We start from the raw sequence: 25,244 nt of genomic DNA, 5'->3' as shown, positions 1-25,244 counted from the left end.
TGTCCACTGGCATTGGTTCTTTGACATAGTTTTTCAGCCTCTGAGAGTCTCTGGATCAAGGTACTCACCATGAAATCTAAATGACAACTGAAACCTTTAATATAATGCTTTTTGTAGCAATTGGGAAGATTTTAAATCACCCTAAGGTTTCAGAAGAAAAGAATCACACTGCTGATTAAAAAATAATGTTCTAATATGATAACTGAAACACTGACATCACTTTTAATTGTATTCCTCTAGTTAAGGGGCCCGGGGCTTCACTATTACTTGGGAGTCATTTGGTGGAAACAGTCAGCAGTATCACAAACACAGAGAATGATCCAGAAACGCGTATAACTGGCCACTTGCTTTTAAAACTGTAACCAAGTAAAGTCTGCATTTGTGGAGAATAAAAACATACTTCCACATTTTCGATTGTTTTCTACATATACCCTCTTAAATTCTTCACAAATATACACTTCTATCTTAGGCTAGCTGAAGGGCAAATAAATGTTATACCAAACTGTAACCTCACAACCAAAACCTCCAATTCAAGAATATTTTATAATTTTATACAGAGAATCTTAAAAGCACTTTTAAACATACCATAGTTGTTCAATATTATCAACTCTATAACTGAACTGATGACAAAAAAGATGCTTGCTATTATGAAATTGATAAAACAGTTTGGTTAAAAAGACATTAAAGGAAACTAAACTTACCTGATTTCTTCACTATAGTAGCCCTCAAATGAAAGTCTTGGAAAATTTTATTAATAAAAATAACCTTCAGGGTAAGTAAGTAATATGGTTTGGATTTGTGTCCCCACCCAAATCTCATGTCCAATTGAAGGAGGAGCCTGGTGGGAGGTGACTGGATCATGGGGATGAATTTCCCCTCTGCTGTTCTTGTGATAGTGAGTGAGTTCTCACAAGATCGGATGGTTTAACCGTGTGTGACACTTGGGAGGCCAAAGTGAGCAGATTACTTGAGCTCAGGAGTTGCAGATAAGCCTAGGCAACATGGCGGAACCCCGTCTCCACAAAAAATACAAAAATTAGCTGGGCGTGGTGGTGCACACCTGTCATCCCAGCTACTTGGAAGGCTGAGGCAAGAATCGCTTGAACTCAAGAGGTGGCTGTTGCAATGAGCTGAGATAGCGCCACTGCATTCCAGCCTGGGCGACAGAGTGAGACAATGTCTCCAATAAATAAATAAAATGTGTGGCACTTCTCCCTTCTATCTCTCTCCGTCTTGCTGCCTTGTAAAGAAGGTGCCTGCTTCCCCTTTGCCTTCCACCATGATTTTAAGTTTCCTGGTGCCTCCCAGTCATGCTTCACTACAGTAGCCCTCAAATGAACTGTGAGTCAATTAAATCTCCTTTCTTCATAAATTACCCAGTCTCAGGTAGTTATTTATAGCAATGTGAGAACAGACTAACACAGTACAGAAGGGAGCAAAAGAGGGTTCCTGGAATCTTGAAAGTGTTCTCTTTCTAGATGCTGATTTGAGGGTGTGTTTCACTTGCAAAAAGTCAGTGAGCTATAAATCTAGGAGACATGCACATTCTTACTTGTTATGCCTCCAGAAATTTTTCAAAAAAATCTTCCAGATCAAATTCTTCATATAAATTTCAATACATACTCTAAGAACTTAGGAAAAAAACATGACAGGGTCCTATTATTAAGAATTACAGTGAACAATAGAAAAAAAGTATATCCAACAAAACAATACTGCCAAAAAATATCTGATGAGTCTTACCTGGTTATCAGCAATTTGTTTGGTGAGTGGATCCCGTCGGGCTTGCTGAAGAATATAGAGTCGAGCCTCATATTTTCTCATCAGTTCTTCAGTCTCCTCCCTATGGTCATCCCACTGAAGACTGTCAATAATCATGTCCTCAAGCTGCTGCTGTCTTAGCTCAACACCATGCTGGGTGCCATCCCACTGGTTCTTGACCCTTTCCACTGAGGGTAGCATTATAAAAGAAAAAAAGAATCCCAACATGTAACTCTCAGGAGAAAGAAAAAATACCATATATCAAATGTATCACAAATAAGCCTATAAGCAGAAAAAAGAAAGAAGGTGAGCTGATAAACACATTTTGAAGGAATTTTAATATACATCTGCCATCGTATACAATTGATATATTTCTGAAATGGTGTTTGAGAAAAAAAAAAAATCTTGAACTCTATTTTCAGTGCCCTAAAACAACTCCCAAGAAAATATCTACTATTATAAACTGATACTGCCAAAAATTTATAAAGAAAATAATGTTCTATTTAATTTTGTATTTACAGTTGTATTTATAGACCTGGTTTGATGAAGGTAGGGTTTAACAGTACTTCATGATCCAACTTTAAGACAGAGAGATAGTCACTTGTTACCCTCAAAGAAGAATTTTCTAAGGCAGTCTTGATTTTAGAAGAAAATGAACTAAGATTTTTTTTTGCATTTATTTTACTGTAGCAGGAAAACTCTCTAAAAGGAATTTTATATGTTCAAGTTCAAGAGAAACACTAAAAGTAAAAGAGATTCATGTACTGTGCACCCAGCAGCTCTTCGTCATAAAAATTCCATACTGGCTCTTGTCCTTCCTCTTTTATTGTTGTTCATTCCTTTCACTCATTATCACCTTCTCTCTCTTTCTGTTTCTCCTCAAGCTTCCTCTCTTCTCCTTTCTCTATTTTTAACAAGGTTTTAAGGACAGAGAGATCTAAAGAAACTTTTTTTTTTTTTTTGAGAGAGAGAGTCTTGCTCTGTCGCCCAGGCTGGAGTGCAGTGGCACGATCTCAGCTTTCAGCTCACTGCAACCTCCGCCCCCAGGTACAAGTGATTCTCCTGCCTCAGTCTCCCATGTAGCTGGGACTACAGGTGTGTGCCACCACACCCAGCTAATTTTGTATTTTTAGTAGAGACAGGGTTTCACCATGTTGGCCAGGTCTCGAACTCCTGACCTCGTGATCTGTCTGCCTCGGCCTCCCAAAGGGTTGGGATTACAGGCATGAGCCACCGCACCCGGCTGGAAACTTAAATTTTTCATTAATCACTTCAGAGTTAGTTTATAATCTTGAACTGAGGTACTAATAAACAATAACTTAGAATATCTGCAAGAACCTGCTGATAATAAGTAGGTAGAATGTTAAAACCACACTGCTGGAAGATGCTTTGGATATCAGACAAAAAGAAAGGCTATAGTTAAGTACCAGGCCCACGAGGAACATAACTACAAGATAACATTCCAGCTGAGTTATCATGGAACACTTTGGCAAAGTTCTTGGGATAATATATGGTTATAGTGAAACTCAAAAGCTCTCAACTGGCTGGGTGCGGTGGCTCACACCTGTAATCCCAGCACTTTGCGAGGCCAAGGCAGGTGGATCACCTGAAGCCAGAAGTTCAAGACCAGCCTGGCCAACATGGTGAAACCCTGTCTGTACTAAAAATACAAAAATTAGCTGGGCATGGTGGCAGGTGCCTGTAATCCCAGCTAATTGGGAGGCTGAGGCAGGAGAATCGCTTGATCCCAGGAGGCAGAGGTTGCAGTGAGCCAAGACTGCACCATTGCACTCCAGCCTGGGCAACAAGAGTGAAACTCCATCTCAAAAAAAAAAAAAAAGCTATCAACTTAAGGTTGTTCAGGCCTTAAGTTATACCTACACGTCATCATTCTTTAAAACTTGCTCAATGAGACAATCTGTTTTATTCTGCCTTTGCTGTTTAAATAAATTGCTTAAGTTTTAAACTTAAGAAAGAGAGGCCAAATCTATCATAATGTTCTCTTGTCAGTTAAAAAGTTACATAAAGTACTTATGACAAATTCTATTACTAATAGAATCCTTTAATATTAAACAAATGAAACCAAAGACATCAAGCGAGAGTAAATATCACAGGTTTATCATAAGAAATAGGCAAATTATCCCACTCATTGTGAGTTAAGCCCTAAAACGAAGTTACTATTCATAGCAGTACATTCCCCCTGGGAAGGGTTTTTCATATAATGAGGAGTAATGAAGGTTATAGAACCTCTACACAACACAGAAATATTTATATATAGAGAGAAAATAGAGCATGTACATTAAATGGGAAAGGGAACATATTTAGGAGAAGTCTTGTAAAACAAAAAAACAAACACCTGAAAGAAGTTCTGGACAAAAAGAGAGGTGATGGAAAAAATAATAATTAAAAAAAAATCAAGATGATAGAAAAAGCAAACTGGAAATGGCTTTGTCAATAGTTTGGTATCACTAGAGCAGAGGAGCTCCCCTGTGATGTGAGGGAAACTGGCTCACTCCAAAGTTCCATAACAGGCACAATCCATCCATTCATAAAAAGAGAAAAGAAGGAAAATGACGTATTTAGTAAAAATAAGCCAACACTGTTAGACATTAAAAGTTCTTTTCTAATGTATCTCCTATAATAACCTTGTTGCTACCATGACTATTTTGAAATCAAAACATACTTTTTATAGGGAGAGTAGCTGACTTTCTTCCCTTGACAAATATTAGGCTTTATCCTTCCAGTTTATATTTTGCCACAAATATTTATTAGGTAGTTAATTTGTATTGGGCACTGTTAAAGGCCCAAGGTCAGAAAGATGGATATTCACAATCTATGGAAGGGAGAGAGAATTAAAGTAGTTGTAAGATCTATAATAAAGTGATGGGGGGAAAGGCCATAGAAGGAACTAAAAATAGAAATTAACATTCACCAGGGACCAGAAGAGGAGGGAAAGACGTCACAAAGGGGATGAAATTTTAGCTGCTGCATAGAATTTCACCTGGGAAGAAAAGGCCAAGAGAAAAAAAATAATTCAAATAAGAAGACTAGGAAATGTCTGGATATTTTAAGGAATAACAGCATAATTACAGGCCGGGCTGAGGGCTGAAGTGAGAGAAGGGGTAGTGGCAGCAGATTGTGACAATCCCTAGGTGTCAATCTTCAGAATTTAGACTTCGTTTGCTATTGGTAGTACATTCCCACTAAGAAGGGTTTGTAGAAGCTAGATGCTTCTGAGCTAGAATGCAAACCCCGAGCAAGGATCTTTGTTTGCTATTGTTTTGTATGTTTATTTTTTGTTGCTGTTTTCTCTCATTTTTAACTAAAGTATCCCCAAATTAATGCCAGTCACATAAGCACATAGCAGTTGCTCAACAAATATTTGTGGACTGAATTTTGGGTTGAGTTAAAAGACATAGTAAGACCTGATTTTAGAGAATAAAGTATAATGAGAGAAAGGATTTGCATTCTTATGAGTTCCTTTAACCTTTTTTTATTCCTCTAAAAGAAAGCCTAAGTTAAGAGAAGAAAACCCAATGTGTAAGTAATTACTTAAGAGTCGTGATGTTAATAATTAAGGACTTCATAAGGTTATTGTAACAATGTTCACAAAACATAAAAACAAGGAAAGCTACATTTCTATATAAATAAAGATTGACAAATATTAAACACTATCACTTTCTAGTTGAATAATCTTTGAAAATGTGTTTGTGTGTGTGTGTACGTGTGTGTGTGTGTGTGTGTGTCACCATTTGCAGGGAAAGTGGATGATGATACATAACTTTTTTTTAAAAACTTACATTTTTCTGTAATTGCTGTTCTCACATCTGAACTGGAAGCTTTATTTTTCAAATTCTGTGCCAATGTAAAAACATAATCCAGTTGAGGATGGCGCTGTTCTAAGTCAGCCTTTGTAATCTGTTAAGTAGAAATGATTATTCGGATAGGTTAATAAGCCAAATGAGAAGAATAATAAGCAAAACAGTTGTGCTGACATCAAAGTTGTCGTTGTTTTCCTCCTCTATGGCATAGTGAGGCATCAGCAACGTGGCAGAAAATGAGTGCATGATTTAAAGTCAAAGAACATGCATTCAAATCTGAGTTCTTCCATTTAGCACCTGAGTCACCAGGCAAAGAGCTTAACCTCTCTGTGTTTTTGTTTTCACAAAAAAGAAATAATAAAATACTGACAGCTCAATTACATCCAGTCTGAGGACAATAAATAAAGAAAATCCCTTCAAAAGCTGAAAAATGCCCTGAAAACATTAGCAGTTATTGCTGCTGATGATGATGCCTTGCATATCTGTTCTGTGTCAGGTACAAACACAAACTAATGTCATAGGGTTGGGGGTGACATAGAAAAGTGCTAAGAGGAATAACTATAAATTAAATCCTCTTAGACATGAAAAACTGCTGCTGTAGATGGTTTGCCTCTCAGTGCTGATAAATATGGGAGAAATGGTAACAACATCAGGAAAATCATGTGTTTTCAGTACAGAACTAATGACAGTCATAGAGACTAGAAAACAATTTACAAAAAACACAAATAGTGGCAAATGACTTTTTCCCAGTCCTTCCTCTTTACAAATTCACCCATTTTGTAGATTTCAGCTACTCCTCTGGTGTCAAATATTACTTCTAAATGGATTGCTCACAACTTTCAATCCTAAATCCCAGGGCACATGGTAATGAATACTGATCACTTCCTTCTAAATGGCATAAGGACTCCTCACCACAACATGTCTGAAACTAAATCACTCAAACCCTCATTCACACTCAATTTCTTCTATTCCTTATTTCTGCTAATGGCGACAGCATCATCTTAGTCATTTCAGAAAGGGCCCTTTGCCTTGATTTAAGTATTTCTTGCCTCCAATCCATCCTAGTCTTCTACTAAAGCAAAGCATGGTTATCATGAGTTCATAGACACAATTTTAAAAAGAAAAAGAAATGAGAAGAAAGATGCTTACCAATTGCTTACAGACTAAAAATCCAAAGGGCTTTGCACAGCCTGCAGGCTCCTTCACAAAGGGAACTTGAGCTGCTTTTCCTGCCTTGCTTCATACTGTATTTCTTAATTGCACAAATGTTGGCCCTACTGTCCTTCTTGCCTCCTGTACCACATGACTTTATTCACTCTGTTCCCTATACCAGGAATGTCACCACTTTATCCCAGATGCCAAAATCCCACACAGTTTGCTTTCCATCACTGGAGAAGGGATCCCCTTCCTCATCCTGGCTCCCCCAACAGGTTGCCTGTACTTCTCCTGAGGCTTTTATTAGACTCTTGCCTTGCCACAGTAATTTCTCAACTCATATGCACTCAGTGCCTCTGCCTCGGTGTGGGCTTATTTGTAATGTGGGGATAAAAACAGTACCTATCTCACAAGATTATTAAAGAACTGAATGAGATAACAGTGTAAAATACTTAGAAAAATGACCAGCACACACGAAGCACTTAATAAAAGTTAGCAAGAGCTGTTATTATTATTTCATTGTAGATTCCCAATTTCTACCTAGTATATTCTTGTCAGTATCCTTGTACCACTCACAGCCCAGAACTTAGCACACACTAAATAGGGAAAAAGAATTTTACAAATTAATATTAGATGGCACATGTATAGTAATAAAATTATAGGAGATATTCACTTTTAAAATCAGAAATTAATCTCATCATGAAATATAAGTTGCAAAGGCACTTTAGGAGATTATCCTACATCACACAACAGGCATGAAATGTTAATGCCAGCTTATATTTATACTAATGTGCCTAGCTTTATGGTATCAGTTTTAGATTTTAAAAATGCACTGGGTCTTTAAGTCAGTAAACCTGATCATATCACAACAGTATAAATGCAAGAAAAGCTCTATGCTTTGTAGTTAGCCCTGGATGGTTGTTTGACAGATACAGAATTTTTTAAACCTCATTCTCTCATGGTTTAGGATAAGCAAAAGGGATTCAAACAGATCTGGTCTACCTCTGGGTTGTGGTGTTTCCACGACAAGCTTTTACACTATGCACCTACTTTCATTCGGGAAACGGTCTTATTGATCTCTTCTACATCCCCGACAGTGACAATGTTGGACTTCAGCATCTGGTCGATTAATACCAGCCAGTCGGCTAGTTCTGTTATAGTTTTATCAAGATCAGCAGGAACTGAAATTTCCGAAGTACGATGAGACTGAACAGGAATATCTGACGCAGATGATACTAGCACCACCTTTTGGACACTAGGATGAGCTGAAATGAAAAATGTAGCAAAAGAGAAATCAATCAACAGGATGTTTTAATTATGGTGGTGTCATGGTCACACGTGTATGTGTATTTAAATAAAATTTAGTTTAAGTAAAAAAATTCTAAGAGGTTATTTTTTCATACTGAAATGGCTATGGTATTATCTGTAATATCCATATGTCTTTGGTAGCTATCAAGCCAACGAAACAGTTTTGCAACATTCTAGAACATAATCAGCACTGACACTGAGAAAAACCAAAAGTACAAATGTGGGAGAATTGGAAATATTATTTTATTTTGGCAAGATGATTTTAATTATAAAGCCAACTTATTCATAAATTTTTATTCTTTTTTCATTTAACTTTATAATGTGAGCATATTTTATTCTTAGTAAACACAATTATGAATACCTATGTAATAACCTATACCCATATTCACTTTTATTTAACCCTTGGATATTTAGATTGCTCCTGAAATTTTATTTTAATTTTTAAAAAACTTGCAAAGAATATCTTCTCCTGTAGAGTATTTTGCACATTTCTGATCACTATCTTAGCATAGATTTCCCAAGTAGAATTACTGAGTCAAAAATACAAAAAAAGTATGTATTTAATATTCATTGCCAAATTGATTGGTTTTGATACAATAAGTAGTTGAATTAGTAATTAAAACTATCTGTAACCTACTTCAGGTATGATATATTAGATGAGGCTTAAATAAATTTCTAAAATGTATAGTCAATCTGTAAATTCAGCACAATCCTAATAAAAATCCCAACAGGCTTGAATGTAACTTAACAAAATCATTAATTCAAATTTCTGGTTATAAAATTAATATTGAAGAGAAAAGGACAAAAAACAGTCAAATTTTTTTTGATAGAGGAATATGCCCTCCCAGATATTAAGTTATATTATTTAGCTAATAATTATTAACTCAATATATTATGGACTGAGACATTTAAAGAGACCAACAGAAGAGAAGAGTCACAGTGTGTAGATGGCAGCGAAATCTGACCTTGGCAGAGACTGAATTACAGATCAATGAAGAAGAATTTACTGTTCAATAAAGTGGTGACCCACGGCTGCAGCAGGGAAATGATGGGACTGATTTTAACCTCACATACACCATAGAAAAATGAATTCTTAGTGGATTAAGGACCTAAATATGAAAAACAAAATTGTTAGTTAAAAATATGGAAATGTTTATTACTTCAGAGGACTGAAGTAGCTCTCAAACAAAACACACAAAAAAGGGAAGCTATTAATAAACCATTAATGGTTAAGAACTCCAAAGAGCACCATAAGTAAAGATTTTAAAAGCCTTTGAAACATGAAAGGAGATGGTATTTGCAATGCCCATTGCAGACAAAGAACTGATAGCCAAAATACTTTTTCTAAAACTTAAAAAATCATCTAAAGACAATCCACAAAAGAGGAAATAAAAAAGGCAATAAACATAAAAATGTGAAATAAATGTCCGACCTTTTCTATAACTGAGATAGTACAAATTAAAATGAAATACCCTACATCCACAGGACCACCATCAGAAAAATGACATCTGAGAAGCTCTAGGTTTCTAGAGACCCTTCCAAGGGTCATGATGCCTATACTATTATCATCAGCACATTATTTGCCTTTTTAGGCTCAGTCGCTCCCAAGTGTACAGTGTGTTTTATCTAAGTCTACATAACATGTGACATCACAAGAGACCAAATGCAGAAGCAGAAATAAGAATACAGCTGTGTTCTATTAAACTAGACAGTTAAGAGATTTCAAAAAATATAAAACTGCAGCTTTTCCAGATTTTTGTTTGTTTTAGAAAATAGAGTTGTTTGTTTGTTTGACTGTTTATTTATTTTTCTTTGAGATAGGGGCTCACTCTGTCACCCAGGCTGGGAAGCAGAGGCACGAACACAGCTCATTGCAGCCTCAACCTCCTGGGTTCAAGTGATCCTCCCACCGCTGCCTCCTGATTAGTTGGAACTACAAACCTGCATCACCAAGCCTGGCTAATTTTTTTTATTTTTAATTTTTTGTAGAGATGGGGTCTCCCTATGTTACGCAGGCTGGTCTCAAACTCCTGGGCTCAAGTGATCCTCCTGCCTCAGCCTCCCAAACTGCTGGGATTATAGACATGATCCACTGTGCCCAGCATCTTATGCTAATGTTACAAAAACATGCTATTTTTGTTAACATATAATGGCTTTATTATTATTTTTAAACAACTTAATAAATGAATTAATGGAATTTTTTTCTAGTTAGGTAAATATGGATAAATATCACTCAGAAAAGCAAAAGCTCTTTGAGGGTCCTCAATAATTTTTACAAGTGTAAAGGTGTCCTGAGATCAAAGTGTTGAGGTGCTGGTAATGCTGTAGAACAATAAGAACCCATCACACACAGCCAGTGTCAGTGTAAACTGGGCCAAGTAATCTAGACAGCACCCTCATGGCAGCTAGTGAAGTAGAAGGCACCCATATGCTAAATCCAGTGATTCCATCACTAGATATACACTCTACAGAATACCTCACACATCCTTCTGCCCCATCTTCACTTTAACTTTTTTTGTAGATAAAAAAAATTCATTGTTTTAATTCATCAAATACCTATTAAGAACCTATTATGTGTAAGGGGCTATTCTAGATGCTGCAGGCATGAGAGTGTACAAGACAAAGTTCGGGCTGGAGTGCAATGGTACGGTCTTGGGTCACTGCAACCTCCACCTCCTGGGTTCAAGCGATTCTCCTGCCTCAGCTTCCCAAGTAGCTGGGATTACAGGCGCCCACCACCACGCCCAGCTAATTTTTGTATTTTTAGTAGAAACAGAGTTTCACCATGTTGGCCAGGCCGGTCTCGAACTCCTGACCTCAGGTGATCCACCCGCCTTGGCCTCCCGAAGTGCTGGGATTACAGGCATGAGCCACCGCGCCCTGCCAGAGCTTGCATTCTATCAGGAAAATGGATGTGTGTTACGAAGTAAAATCAATGCAAGAAGACAAAGAGAGACAGGGTGTATCTGAGATATTGTGGGCAAGAAAGAGCTATCCTAGAAAGGGATATTTGAAGGAGAACTAAAGGAAGTGAGTATGTGAAACATGAAAATATCTGAGGGAAGAACATTTGGGGAAGACAAGAAGAAGGAACGGCAAGCACAAAGACCAGAAATGATTATGTTCTTGGCATGTTTGAAACAGCAAGAAGACCAGTGTATTTGAAACAGAATGAACAAAGGGAAAAGCAGTAAGAAATGTGATTAAAGAGACAGGCAGATATGCATGGTGTTCTGGACTAAGGCCAGACTTTGGAACTCATTTATATGGATGGAAGTGATTAAAAGACTGTGATCAAAGAAACGACACAATCAAACTTATGTTTAGAAAGCATCACTCTATCTGCTATCAGAGGAATAGGTCATGGAGAAGTACTGAGGCAAGAAAAGAATCAGGATTATGAGTTAGGAGCATATTCCAATAATCTAGATAGAAAGATGAGGGTGTTCAAGACCACAGAAGTAGGTGGAATGGAACATGGAAACGATGCTACTTGCTGATGGATTGAATATTAATTCCAGAGAAGAGTTGAGGTTGACTACAAGTTTATTGGCCTAAGGACTGGGTGAATCATCTAAAAAAAAAAATGTCTACAGTTCTGGAACTGGTAAGCATAGGTACAGAAGAGAATTTAGAGGATTGTAGTATATCCGATGTTATGTAATACTGTACATCAGTTTAAATGAGTAGACTAGAGCTACATGCATCAAAAGGTATGGCAATAAGGATGATCTAGTAGCTATCAGAGAAAGAGGATACGTAAGCAGCCCAGAGAATATGGAATCCTATGCATAAGTGGAGGAGCTGTTCTTAGAAAAGAAAAGAGATAATAACCCTTTCGCTGAATAGGAAGGAAGTGTGTAAAGTATATGGGTACAGCTGCAGGTAGCTTGATGGATTCTCTGGTGGGAAAACGAAAAAGGTTTTTTTTTTTTTCTTTTGAAAATGAGATGAGGTCATTAGTTAAGAAATGAGTACCAAGGAGTACTCAGAAGAAAGTACGGTAGGACTGTCTCTTAGTGCTGAGTGCTCATTTGAGATGAATAGTCATAGCTCTGAAATGAGTACAGTCGGCAAGGTGTTGGCAAGGATGAACCTCAAAAACATTATGCTAAGTGAAAGAAGCATCGTATGATTCCATTTATATGAAATATCCAGAATAGAGAAATCCATGGAGACAGAATGCAGATTGGTGGTTGCCAGGGGCTGGGAGTAGGAGGGAATGGGAAGAAACTGCTTAATGAGTAAGAGGTTTTAGTTTGGAGTGATAGAAATATTTTGGAACTAGATAGAAATAGTGGTTGTACAACATTGTGAATGCATTAAATGTCACTAAATTGTTCACTTTAAAATGGTTAATTTTATTTTCTAAATAAAATGTTAAAAAGAAGAAGGAACTGAATTAAAACACTACGTAGGAGGAGAGAGACATACTAAGATTAGCTTCAGGTCTCAGGCCTGTCCCAAGGACGAATATCCTGTTAAAAAGGAGCCATCCACCTAATGGAAGTTGTAGCTTTGCTGTTAGCTTTTTATACTTCTAAATATGTATTCAAATTTTCCCTGTTCCTTTACCATATCGAGGTTTTAAAAAGTAAGATAACCCATGACGATTTTATAAAATGCATCAAATTCTTTCCCTATGATTACGGAGTTGAGCCTCTATTTGCAAAGCAGCAGTACCCAAACGTCAACTCAAGTGTTCTGAATATTAATCAAGAAACTTGATCAGGCCCCAGGTATTTTTGGTGCAAATTTCCAGAAATACAAGTAATAAAGAACACAAACTTGGTCCTAAATTAGCTTGCAATCTCGAAAAATGAAAAAAAAAATCTTGTCTCTCATCACTTTTTTCAAAACTTGAGGAGGAGGAGGAGGAAGAGAAGGAAAAGAAAAGAAAAATAAGAGGAATAAGAGAAATAAAAAGGACCCCCCCCCCCAAAAAAAAAAGAGGTGGAAGAGGTAGAGGTGGAGGACGAGGGAAGAGGTAGAAAGTAGAAGGTGGACATGGAAGTTAAGGAGGAGGAGAAGGACGAGGGAGAAGAAAAAAGCGGGGAGGAGCAATAAAAAGAATCAGCAGAAGCAGCTGGCAGGGAGTGAGTGGACAGTTAGAGTTAGTCACATTTGGGGTTTTGCCAGGTGACTCAACAGAGGAAGAGCAGGGCATGATGGTTCAGAAAACCTGCAAGGCAGTGGCAACAGTGGCTATGGGGCAGGAGCCTGCGATCTAATCTGGATAAAGAGAGAAGGAAATAGTGAGAAAACATTCTTCTTTCTCCACATCCAAGTGAGAAGTATTTGTCTCCCAGGTTGGAGAATGCTTCTAAATATCCATCTCCCACCTGCTTCCCAGGATATCTAAACGTTTTGTTCTCAGTCATGATCAGGGTCTAATTACATATGCTAACCAAGCTCATGTTAACACAGCAAGTTATAGCTATTTCCTGAAAAGCTGCATGGACCCAGAAAACTAGTCCTCAGTTTTCACACCTAGCCTCTCATCTTCCCTTCAGCGGGACCTGTGGATGCCCAGGTAGCACTGGAGTCCAGAGAAAGGCCAGCCTTATCTGCTGCGAGAACAAATGCCTTACCCACACTGGGCAGCCAAATGTGTCTTGGGTTTAAAGAAGATGTTCTTTTCAAATCATTGAAAGTAGGTTAAATAAAGAAAATGGCACGACGTTTCTAAGTAAGTCTTTCTAATTCATATATGAGGCTCATATCACAAAATTTTACTATATTGATTTTTTAAAAAACTTTGTTAAAGATAAACTGTATCTTACCAGCAATCCTTGTCTGTGAAACAGAACTGGGCTCCTGGATGCATTCCTTCAGGGTAGTAGGCACTTCTCTGCAAATCTACCGCATCAGGACAAACAGAAAGAGAAGAATACTATATAAATAAAGATGACTGTAGTTCAAAAGAAGAGGTGTTATTCTGAATGGCAGCTCTGCTACTTTTCTTCCCCTAACCACCTAAACTTCTGGCTCTACCTTCACTCTCCACTGCAATCTTGTTTGAGCCCCTAACTCCACTGACATTGCTATCAAAAACACCAACCAGTCCTTAGCTGTCCTGACCCCTGTGCACCAGGTAATGCCGTCCACTCCTCCTCCCTTGAATTCTGTTATTACTCTGCAATTCTGGCTTTCCTCCTAGCTCTCTGGCTGGCTGTCCTGAATTTGCTTCCCCTACTCCTTTTCCTCTGCCCGTCCATCAGATACCAGTATCCTCCAGGGTAGGTGTGTTGCTCTTCTTGCCCTTCACCCTGGGCTCTCCCTGAGTCCTGGTTTCCAAAGGTTTCAGGAATCAGATGGAGTTTTGAGAGGCTAAAGACTGCCCAAAACATATCTTCAGTCCAGCCCTCTCTGTGAACTAGATATTCAGATATGTCCAAATCTGAGTTCCTTATCCCTATCTTCCCTGACACCCATTTCATAAACTCTACTGAAGATTCTAACTAATCTTTCTATATCAATTCTTAGGATCACTCCATCTATCTCTGTAGTAAAGCTATAGCAATATTTCAAAAATATGACTTTCCTCTGCTTAAAACCCATCAATAGCTGCCCACTACCCTCAAAGTGGTAGATTGTTTGCAACATGGAGCTCAAATTCCTTGTGATGCACAGTGAGTCCCCCAGGATCTCATCTCTGAGAACATCCCTCAGCCTTCCATTCTATAGTGGGCTACTTCCTGGACCTATATACACTGTGCTCATTCTCTGTCTCTTCTAGACACTTTCATTTGCCACTTCTCTCTACACTGCCCTTTCCCTCATTCTTCACCTGATCAATACTTATTCATCCTTCATAAATTAACCGGAATGTGATCTTTTCAACAAAACCTTCCACAGCTACCCCTCAAAGCCAAGGAGGTGCTCCACCTTTATGTGCCCATCACTACCTGGATGTTATAATTGCTTGTCTGCTGGTCTCATCCATGATAAGCTCTTTGAGTTAGAGGGAATGCCACACTCTTTAATGCATTCCTATCTCTTAAAATGATACCTGGCAGAAAGTGAGACTCCAATAAAAACCTATTGAGTGAAATGAATGACTGTATGAATGAATGAAATATCCCATGTTAGAATTTCCCAAATTATGTTTGTTGAGATTTTCTGCACAATGAGCATTGCTGGTCTTAGACATTCATAATTCACCAAAGTGAATTATATTAAAATCTACATGAAATCCTGCAATAACCAAAGCTCTAGCTTTGTCTGACATAGTGCACCCAAATTAACAACTGTGCCCTTTTCTGCAGAATACCCACTGATACCCTTCGTGTTAAATAAATATGTGTGCTCCGACTGAATATGGACAACCTTTCTGGCAAGTGACACGGGACCTAATGTGTCTGGAAAGGAGTGTAGGGGAGAGAGAGCAGCGGATATTGTAGGAGAGACCACAGGACGCCAGGCCATGAGAAGCCTTATAAGCCAAAAAAGCATTTTGGCTTTCACCCTGAGCAAGACAGAAAAACATTGGTGGACTTTGCTCAGGTAAGTCACTTGATCTGAATTATGTTTTAACCAATCATATTGGCTGCTTTGTCTACAACAGAATAACAAAGGGCAAAGGAAGAAGCAGGGGAGATGAGTGGGGCAGCCTTTGTAGTCATCAAGACAAGAGATGATGGCAGGCTTGAAACAAGTTAGTGGCAATGGGGGTTGTGAGAAACAGTCAAATGTATGATATTTTTTGACCTAAGAAGAGTTGAAAGAATTGTAGAGGAAATACCTAGGTGCCCTCTGACATCTACAACTGTCAAACTTCTTCTACATTTGCCTTATCACACGTAGCCATCTGGCTATCCAATAAACCATCCATCCAGTAGATATGTATCTTGAAGGAAAAGCTGCTAATGGTGACTGAGGTATAGTTTTTGGTTTGGGGGTTTTCTTTGTTTCTTTTTGTGATAGAATTCATATACCATAGGATTGACTCCAATATTTCTGACTTAAGTAATAATAAGGATGAAACTTCCATTGACTAAGGTGGGAGATGTACATTAAGGCACAGAAGGGAGAGGGATATCAAAAGCTCGATTGTGTATGTTAGTTTGAGGTGCCTATTAGACATTTAAGGAGAGATGTTGAGCAGGTAGTTGCACACACAAGTTTAGAGTATGGAGAAAGGTCCAGACCAGAGATACACATGTGTGAATCACAGTGACTCAACAGGCAGTGATTCCCAATCAGAGAGACCAGATCAATAAAACACCTGCATCATTAGCTATAGGATAATGGCTACCATTTAAAGAGGATGAGAGATAAAATGGCTGATATGGAGTCCATCCAAACCAAGGACAGAGACATATCCATTCAATGTCCTATATAGACCTCACACTCTGATATGGTATGTACCAGGTCAAACAAAAAAGATATCTATGACTTCATCTACTTTTAACTGTTTCAATGGCAAAAAAAAAATAATGGTAGGAGGGAAAGATATCTTAGTTGTATTTGTAGTCACATGCCATTACATTTCACTGGAACCTATTAAATATATATTTAATGAAAAAAATCATTGAAAATAAACATACATGTTTGAAAAGTCATGTGCAAAATCAGGACGCTATTTTCTTTCTTTCTTTCTTTCTTTTTTTTTTTGAGACAGGGTCTCCCTGTCTCACCCAGGCTGGGGTCCAGTGGTGTGACTGCAGCTCACTGCAACCTCCACCTCCCAGGTATAGGCAATTCTCGTGCCTCAGCCTCCCAAGTAGCTGCGATTACAGGCGTGTGCCACCACGCCTGGCAAATTTTTGTAGTTTTAGTAGAGATGGGGTTTCACTGTGTTGGCCAGGCTGGTCTCTAACTCCTGGACTCATGTGATCCCCCCATCTCGGCCTCTCAAAGTGTTGGGATTACAGATATGAGCCAACAAACCCAGCTCAGAATGCTATTTTAAGGTCTTCATTTTCAGAATATAATCACTGGAATTTTCTTACCTAATTCCAACATATATTCATTGTTTAATGCAGTATATAATGTATAAATCCCCTAGGCCAAAGAGTTCTGTATAAAATAAAAAGTATTCTTCTAGAATATATGCCTCTATGACAGATAAAAAATATAAACATTAGTAAGCTTTAGTAAAATTCGCCCCATTTGGATATACTTGAAAGTAAAGCAGTTACATGATCCCACATCTCTGACAACAAAATCAATAAATATGAGAAATGTGTGATAGTAACTTTATACACACCTTATTCCATGTCATATTTACAGTCCTTAAGCTTTCTGAAATTTTATCCCTTTCAGGTAAACTCAGACTTTTATCTGAAAGCATCTCCAATTCAGTTCTATTCAGCCATTTGAGTTTTTCAGCGTGTACTTCCATTTCTTTAGTTAAGTCCTGGAGAAGTTAAAAGATAGGTGTGGTTAGAAGGTAGTCAGATAAGGGAAAATTCAAGAATTGTATTAGAAACCTTTTTGGTATTATTACAAATGTAAATTTCTAATTTGTTAAGTGAAAAAATAAACCTATAAGAAGCTTAAGCTCATGCTAACAAGTGATAACTAAGAAGGGAGTGAGCACATGCCTTCCGTGTGTATTTTTGCACTCCTGTGCACAAACGTGCTCTCTGGTACTCACTGTCTCTTAACCGGGTCATGTATTATTTTTACACTGCTAATTTAACATTCTGTTCTTATCTCCTCCTTGCTACTCCATCCATCCTAATATACTGTCCCACCTTTTCTAACTCTCCTCAAATTGTTTACAAAACAGACATTCCCAAAAAAACTACTGAAATTTTTAGATAAAAAAGGAAGCTTGTTAGATATTGTCACATTTTAAAAAGAAAACTTAATATATGTTTCACAAAATATTTTTCATCATTATTCAATGTTTCTTTCTCAAAATGCTTCAATCATACTCCTTTATAGACAAAATCTCTGAATTAGTAAGTAACCTTTCACATACAGCACATACACTTTTATGCTTGTACATGTATGAATACACACTCATAATTTCTTTTTTGTTTTTTTTTTTTTTTGAGACAGAGTCTCGCTCTGTCAGCCAGGCTGGAGTGCAGTGGCAAGATCTCGGCTCACTGCAACCTCCACCTCCTGGGTTCACGCCATTCTCCTGCCTCAGCTTCCCGAGTAGCTGAGACTACAGGCGTCTGTCACCACGTCCGGCTAATTTTTTTTTGTATTTTTATAGAGATGGGGTTTCACCATGTTAGCCAGATGGTCTCGATCTCATGACCTTGTGATCCACCCGCCTCGGCCTCCCAAAGTGCTGGGATTACAGGCGTGAGCCACCGCACCCGGCCCACAATTTCTTTTTTTAAATAAAAATGTGAGCACATTATGCTGAGTGTTCTGCAACAAGTATTTTAATTCTTAACACAAAAAATAAATATTTATGAATACAAAATTTATGGATATTTGGATATATTTATACATCTATCTATGTATGAATTTTTACAGATTATATACATATACAACTATAAACAATACTTGTTAGTTGCAAACCAACAAAGAAAATCTGATTAATACAACCATGACACTAAACCTATTGCAAGCTGCATTTTGTTCCTCAGCAAGTCACTCCGATAATTACTGATTATTATCTATAAAGTTGAGTTTTGCAGCTTTATAGACAATAATCAGTAATTGTCTTCCGAATCTAAAAACAAAAACGAAATTTCATAGCCCTATTGTATTTTAAAATGATAAGGTCAGTTTACAATATCCTAAAAACCTTTGGTCTAATACTGACACCATAACAGTTTGTTCTTTTTACATAAGTGAAGTTTAAGCTCTGCAAGACCAAAATTATAACTGCTCTTTAAAAAATAAAAGATATTCCTCTTTCAAGTTCTCCACATTTACCAAAAAGTACAAAGTTTCTTTTCCCTTTTCTTCTTCAGACATGCAATATGTGATTCTGAAGTATAATGTTCGGGCACCAAAAGGCATATAGACAGAAATAAACAACTTACTCTTAATTCTTGCAGGTTTTCTCCCAATTCGGTGGTTGATCTCTTTTGCATAGCATGCTCAGCCTTTGTTAACCAACAGATAATCTCATCTAGCTGATGCCTGTACTCCATCACCTGCTTACTTTCTCCTTTTAGCCTAAAAGAATATATTATTTAAAAATATTGAGGAAAAACTGCCTAATTAAGCAGAACCTTACATATTTGCTTTGGATATCCTGACTAAATATTTCCCAAAATAAATAATTTCTAACAATTATTTTAATATATATTTTTAAGTGAAACAATGTATATATTCTACAATATAAAGATTGCTTAATAATAGACCAAGAAGTTTTTTTCCTTAGTTAAATTCAAAACCATTGAAACTAAAGAATATTATCTTCCCTCATCATAAAAAGTTATGTAGAAATTGAATACAAAAGCCTTTTTTACAGTTAGATAACACTCTGCAACGTAATGGAAATTTTTTAAAACATGAAAAATGTCTTTATCTAAAATAATAGGGAAAAAGCATAATTCTCTTTGAGTGTTTCACGAATATTGAAAGGAATCATTATATGACATGTTATCACATTAGGTGGTAACTATTACTCTACTTTATTCATAGGACAAAAAGAATAAGAACAAAGCAAGGTATCAAGAATGGGAGAATCTTACAAGTATTAGGGAAGACAAGAAACATGTGAATTTGGCTTGTTTATTAAAATAACTATTATTATATTTGAATATAGCACTAAGTTACAAAAAGAGATATAGAAAAAAACAAAGCAAAAATTTTAAATGATGCAAGGAAAACAGTCAAATGAATATAAAAAAGGAACTGCCTCAATTAGATCTTTATAGTGTTATAAGAATAACATTTATAAGAATATAAACCATCTGTCAGAAGAGAGGAATATGATTAGAACTCATATGACAAATAAGATTATGTGTTTTTTAAAAGAATTTGAAAGCTATTAAAAGCCTGGTGGTATCCTTATTTTTTAGCTGCTATAATTAACTGCTGGTTTAAAAACTGAATGCAATTTTTAAATGAATTATATTATATCATTCCTAATAAGAATTTATGTTTTTACAGCTAGGAGTTTTCATTTTCAATCAGAAAAGGTCTAACATAATCTTGCAATACATGTAATAAAATATTAAATCATACTTATATATTTAATAAACAGCCAATATACGATGTATAATGTTTAAAAAAATGAAAATCACTACAAAATCATAATTTTTAAGTATCCATCGAGAAAGAATGCTGCTTTAAGATTAAAAATAAATAAATACAGCAATAGCACTAATTACTAAGACTAAAACAAGTAATCTACCCTCCATAGTGAAAAGTATTTAACTTAAATAACAACTTTGGAAACACCCAAAATACTATTATAGGCCTTTGTTTCCAAAAAAGGGTTGAAATTTCACTTTCCAATATTTCAAGATCATGACTAATTTAGTACTTTGAAAACAGAACTATGAAGGAAACTAGCATTATCAAGTGATTTCAATAAGATATATTTGAGTCACCCAATATTTTCATCTGCAAATTAGCTAAATATAATCTACATTTTAAATGTTACCCCCAAGAGTAAAAACAAATTATAAATTCATGTTCTAACAGAAGATAACAATTGCTCACTAAGGAATAACCCACTGGGTATGGTGGCTCATGGCTGTAATCCCAGCACTTTGAGAGACTGCGGCAGGAGGATCACTTGAGCCTAGGAGTTCAAGACCAGCCTGGACAACATGGCGAGACCTTATTTTTACAAACAATTTAAAAATCAGCTGGGTGTGGTAGCACACACTTTCAGCCCCAACTACTCAGAAGACTAAGGTGAGAGGATTGCTTGAGCCCAGGGGCTCAAGGATGCAGTGAGCTACGATTGCACCATTGCACTCCAGCCTGGGTATCAGAACAAGGCCTTGTCTCCAAAAAAGGGAAGAAATAACCCCACAGGTTGCTGAACTATGCAAATACTTAACTACAGGCACTCAATACAAAAACAAATTGAACTGTGTGATAATTCTCAATGACTTTTGTTAACAATATATATACAATCTACCCAAAATGGTCCCAATTTAACATAGATTACAAACCTAAAGTGAAGTTTAGCATTAATTTATGAAGACAAATATTGTTTTAGTCAAAATATAAGCTGTTGGGGAAGAGATTCATTATTATTTTCACTTCCAAAAAATGAGTAAAAACATGTATTAGCTTCACCTTGTTAGTTTTAGGAGCTGTAATTACCACACTCCACATAGATCTATCTTTAGAAGAATTTCTGCATTTATTGTTAAAACCCTCCCAGCAGGTACATGTTTTTCCTTAACAAGGTCTAAGAGAGGATAGGCACAGTGGCTCATGCCTATAATCCCAGAACTTTGAAAGGCCAAAGCCAGCGGATCAACTTGAGGTCAGGAGTTCTAGACCAGCCTGGCCAACATGGTGAAATGCCATCTCTACTAAAAATATGAAAATTAGCCAGGCATGGCGGCAGGCACCTGTCATCCCAGCTACTGAGGAGGCTGAGGCACGAGAATTGCTTGAGCCCAGGAGGCAGAGGTTGCAGTGAGCTGAGATCATGCCACTGCACTCCAGTTCTGGGCGACAGAGCGAGAATCTGTCTCAAAAAAACAATAAAGGTCTAGGAGATAAATCATTTCAAGCTAAGCCCCTCCATGCAAACTGAATAGTATGACATATAAGATCTTATGGGACCTCATTTTCCAATCCTTCCCCTGGTCATTGAACCCTCCTCTCCTTTCAATCCTTTGCAGATCTCTCACTCGACGATGCCATTCATGCCTCCCACCTCTGCTGTTTTACTTCTTGTGCCTAGAAGGCCCTCCCTAGAAGAAATTTATAGCAAATTGCTATAAATGCTTTAAAACTCAGCTTCGGCATCCTTCCTCTGTGACACTTAAATTCCACAGCCCATCACATCTGCCTCTGTGACACTCTATTTTTTTAATGATGTTTTCTTTCATCATTTTCTTCTTCTTAGTCTTTGAGTTCCTTAATCATACTTCTATCTTCAGTGCTAAACATAGAGCTCAATAAATATGGATCAAGTCATTAATCAATCATTGGCAAAATTCAGCAATAATATGCTTAGAGAGTAAGTTCTAAGCTAACTTGCTTTCATAAGAAATAGATACTTCATGTGTTTACTATGAATAGTCAAGGCATGTACATTTTCCAAACACTACTGCATTTAATCCTCATGACAATCCTCTGTGGTGATATCATAGTTCTCATTTCCAGAGGAAGACACTTTGGCCAGAGAGTTCTGCGCTCTTTCCAAGTTTGTACAGCACAATATTTGAGAGCAAAAGACAGCACGATCACTTACTTTCTATAAGATCTTGGACAAGTTACTTAACCTCACCTCTCTTAGCCTCAGTTTCTAAAGCTGTACAAGGCCTAACAGTCCCCTAAGAGGTGAGTTGTGACTCCCAAACAAGGCAACGTGTGCAAGGTACCAAATACTCTCTCTGCCATGTGGTAATCTCTCAACCAAACATACAGATTATTATTTGTCTCTTACCAAAACACACAAAATAATAGATTTTTTAAATGAAAAGCAACTGTAGGTCACATGATACTTGAATATTTTAGGTTGCATAATAATACTGGACTTGATAAGTATTAGATTGGTCTTTCACAAAATGATAGCTGATCACTAAAATATTTCATCAACAGAGTTAAAATTAACAGAAAAAAAATATCGTGGAGTTTTTAACCCTAAATTACCAACAAGAAACAAACAAACAAAAAAGATCATTAATGACAGAATATATGAAGCAAAGTAGAAATCATTCATAAATCTTGACTGTCTCAGAAAATAATGTCAAATAATTTTAAATATGGAAAGTGTCTATAGTGTTGAGCATTATATTCCTTGGTAATCAAACAAATTTGCAAATGGAAGATGCCCAAATAAAATCTGAGTCATTGTTACATAATCTGACATAAAAATTAATAATACTATATTATATTATATTATAGTATTATATTACATAGATGAAGAACTTTATTATTTGCAAAGCATGAATAGAACACAACATTTGACACTAAAACAACTTAGTGAGACAGATTACTAAGGTAGGCTCAGTCAGGAAATAAGCAAAGGGAAGGTCTGATCTTGAACCCAGACCTTCAAACCTGAAACCTGGAGTTTCAGTTATTTCAGCTACTTTAAATTCCCATCATAATCACCATATCATAATAAGCAGTCGTAAATAAAAGGAATAAAGGTGTTTGATTTTTACATATATAGTATTTGAGTAGAAAAGTGAGACTTTATGGACAGCCTAAAAATACAGGAAGGGGGAACGTGGGCAGCGGAGGTCTTAAATGTCAGTAAAATTTCTATTATAATGTCAAACAATAAAAGAACTCATTGGATTGTGCATCTTAAAAGATTCTATCCAAAATATGTTCACTCCTGTGCCTGCAACAATCATAGCTAAATCACCTTGGCTGCCTATCCTTCACTTCTGCAACAATTGCATCCCAGCGTTGGTTTAAACCTGCCAGTTTGTCTTTCAAGAAGCTTCCATCTGCCTGGGAGAGTTTCTGCACAATCCCATCCCCAGTTCGATTTAGTGCTGCAAAACTGGGCTGGTGGCTGCTGATGCCTTCCTCAAGTTCCTGTAACAGAGCACAACCCAAGATTAATTTCACTAATAAGTAAATGATTCTGAAGCAATGAATCCACCCAAGTATTGTGGTATCAGTTTAAGTGTGAAAGAAGCAAATTCCTGGAAAGATATTTTATGTTAAAAAAAAAAAAGGCATTTTAAAACAATTTAATTACATTTCAATGAACATGCTAAATGAAATCTATTTTGAAATCTAACCCACCCCCATGAATGTCATCAGGCAAAACAGAAGGAAATAGGGCAGCTTAATGACTAAAACGAATAACAGCTGTTTACATAAAGCATAAGTATCAATCATGTTTGAAGAAAATGAATTGCTCATCTTCTTTCAAACAAGTGCTTGAAGGCATTGCTTTAAAAAATCATATACCCCAATATATCCTTATATCCTTGTGTCCTACCATATACAAGTAAACCTAAATGTGCATTTTACTAAGATATTGCTTCACTGGTTGATATGGTTTGGTTGTGTCCCCACCCAAATCTCATCTTGAATTGTACCTCCCATAATCCCCACATGCCATTGGAGGGACCTAGTAGGAGGTAACTGAATCACGGGGGTGGTTACCCTCATGTTGTTCTAGTGAGAGTGATCTGATGATTTTATAAGGGACTTTCCCCCTACTTTGCTCAGCACTTCTCTCTCCTGCCGCCATATGAAGAAGGACATGTTTCTTTCCCCTTCCACCATGACTAGACGTTTCCTGTGGCCTCCCCAGCCATGCTGAACTATGAGTCAATTAAAGCTCTTTCCTTTATAAATTACCCAGTCTCAGGTACGTCTTTATTAGCAGCAGGAGAACAGACTAATACACTGGTCTACAAATGTTTAAGTAACAGATTAAATGGATATTTTCAAGTCAAATTTAAACACTTATCTGTAACACCAAAAATAAGAAAAATGCATTAACACATTTATTTATTTATTTATTTATTTAGAGACACAGTCTCGCTCTGTCACCCAGGCTGGACTGCAGTGGCATGATCTTGGCTCACTGCAACCTCTGCCTCCCAGGTTCAAGCAATTCTCCTGTCTCAGCCTCCCGAGTAGCTGGGACTGCAGGTGCGTGCCACCACGCCTGGCTAATTTTTTGTATTTTTAGTAGAGATGGGGTTTCACCGTGTTAGCCAGGATGGTCTCGATCTCCTGACCTCGTAATCTGCCTGCCTTGGCCTCCCAAAATGCTGGGATTACAAGTGTGAGGCACTGCGCCCGGCTGCATTAACACATTTATAAGAAAAATAAATGAATTATCTTTAACTTGTCATGTGCTTCTAAATAAAATACATTTAAAAATTTAATAAAAGAGAAAATATTTTTATCAATGGCAGAATTGAAATTGTGTGTGCTTTCTACCATTATTTTTAAAGACCTCTTGTTATCAGCAGAACTAACTTTGTGTTATATTTTCCCAAGACTGAATTAGACTTACATGAGCAGCTGCCCCTGCTCCAGAATAATTTACTTTATGATAATTATCAATGACACAAAGAAAAATGAGATGCCTAAGTGTTTAAGTACAAAAAACAGAGGTGAGGCATGCAAATATATTTTCTGTTCTTGGTATAGTCTTAGGCA

At 37.0% G+C, this 25,244-nt stretch overlaps 1 protein-coding gene across 10 annotated transcripts in view; it reads right to left on the bottom strand.

Annotated features, from left to right (window-relative positions):
* Positions 1–25,244, bottom strand: part of UTRN (utrophin) — a 575,792-nt gene that overhangs the window by 297,209 nt on the left and 253,339 nt on the right. For all 10 annotated transcript variants that reach the window (XM_063666718.1, XM_063666723.1, XM_063666719.1 and 7 more), the window contains 7 exons: positions 23,479–23,654; positions 19,001–19,136; positions 17,254–17,403; positions 13,826–13,901; positions 7,785–7,999; positions 5,559–5,676; positions 1,741–1,946 (listed from right to left, as the gene is read on the bottom strand). In XM_063666718.1, the coding sequence (XP_063522788.1) occupies positions 1,741–1,946; positions 5,559–5,676; positions 7,785–7,999; positions 13,826–13,901; positions 17,254–17,403; positions 19,001–19,136; positions 23,479–23,654 (1,077 nt within the window). The remainder of the gene's footprint in view (positions 1–1,740; positions 1,947–5,558; positions 5,677–7,784; positions 8,000–13,825; positions 13,902–17,253; positions 17,404–19,000; positions 19,137–23,478; positions 23,655–25,244) is intronic.

Source organism: Pongo pygmaeus, chromosome 5 (genome assembly GCF_028885625.2).
Source record: "Pongo pygmaeus isolate AG05252 chromosome 5, NHGRI_mPonPyg2-v2.0_pri, whole genome shotgun sequence".
In the NCBI taxonomy this organism is placed as follows: Eukaryota; Metazoa; Chordata; class Mammalia; order Primates; family Hominidae; genus Pongo; species Pongo pygmaeus.
Note: the sequence above shows the minus strand (reverse complement) of the source record. Positions and strands in the feature narration are given on the sequence as shown.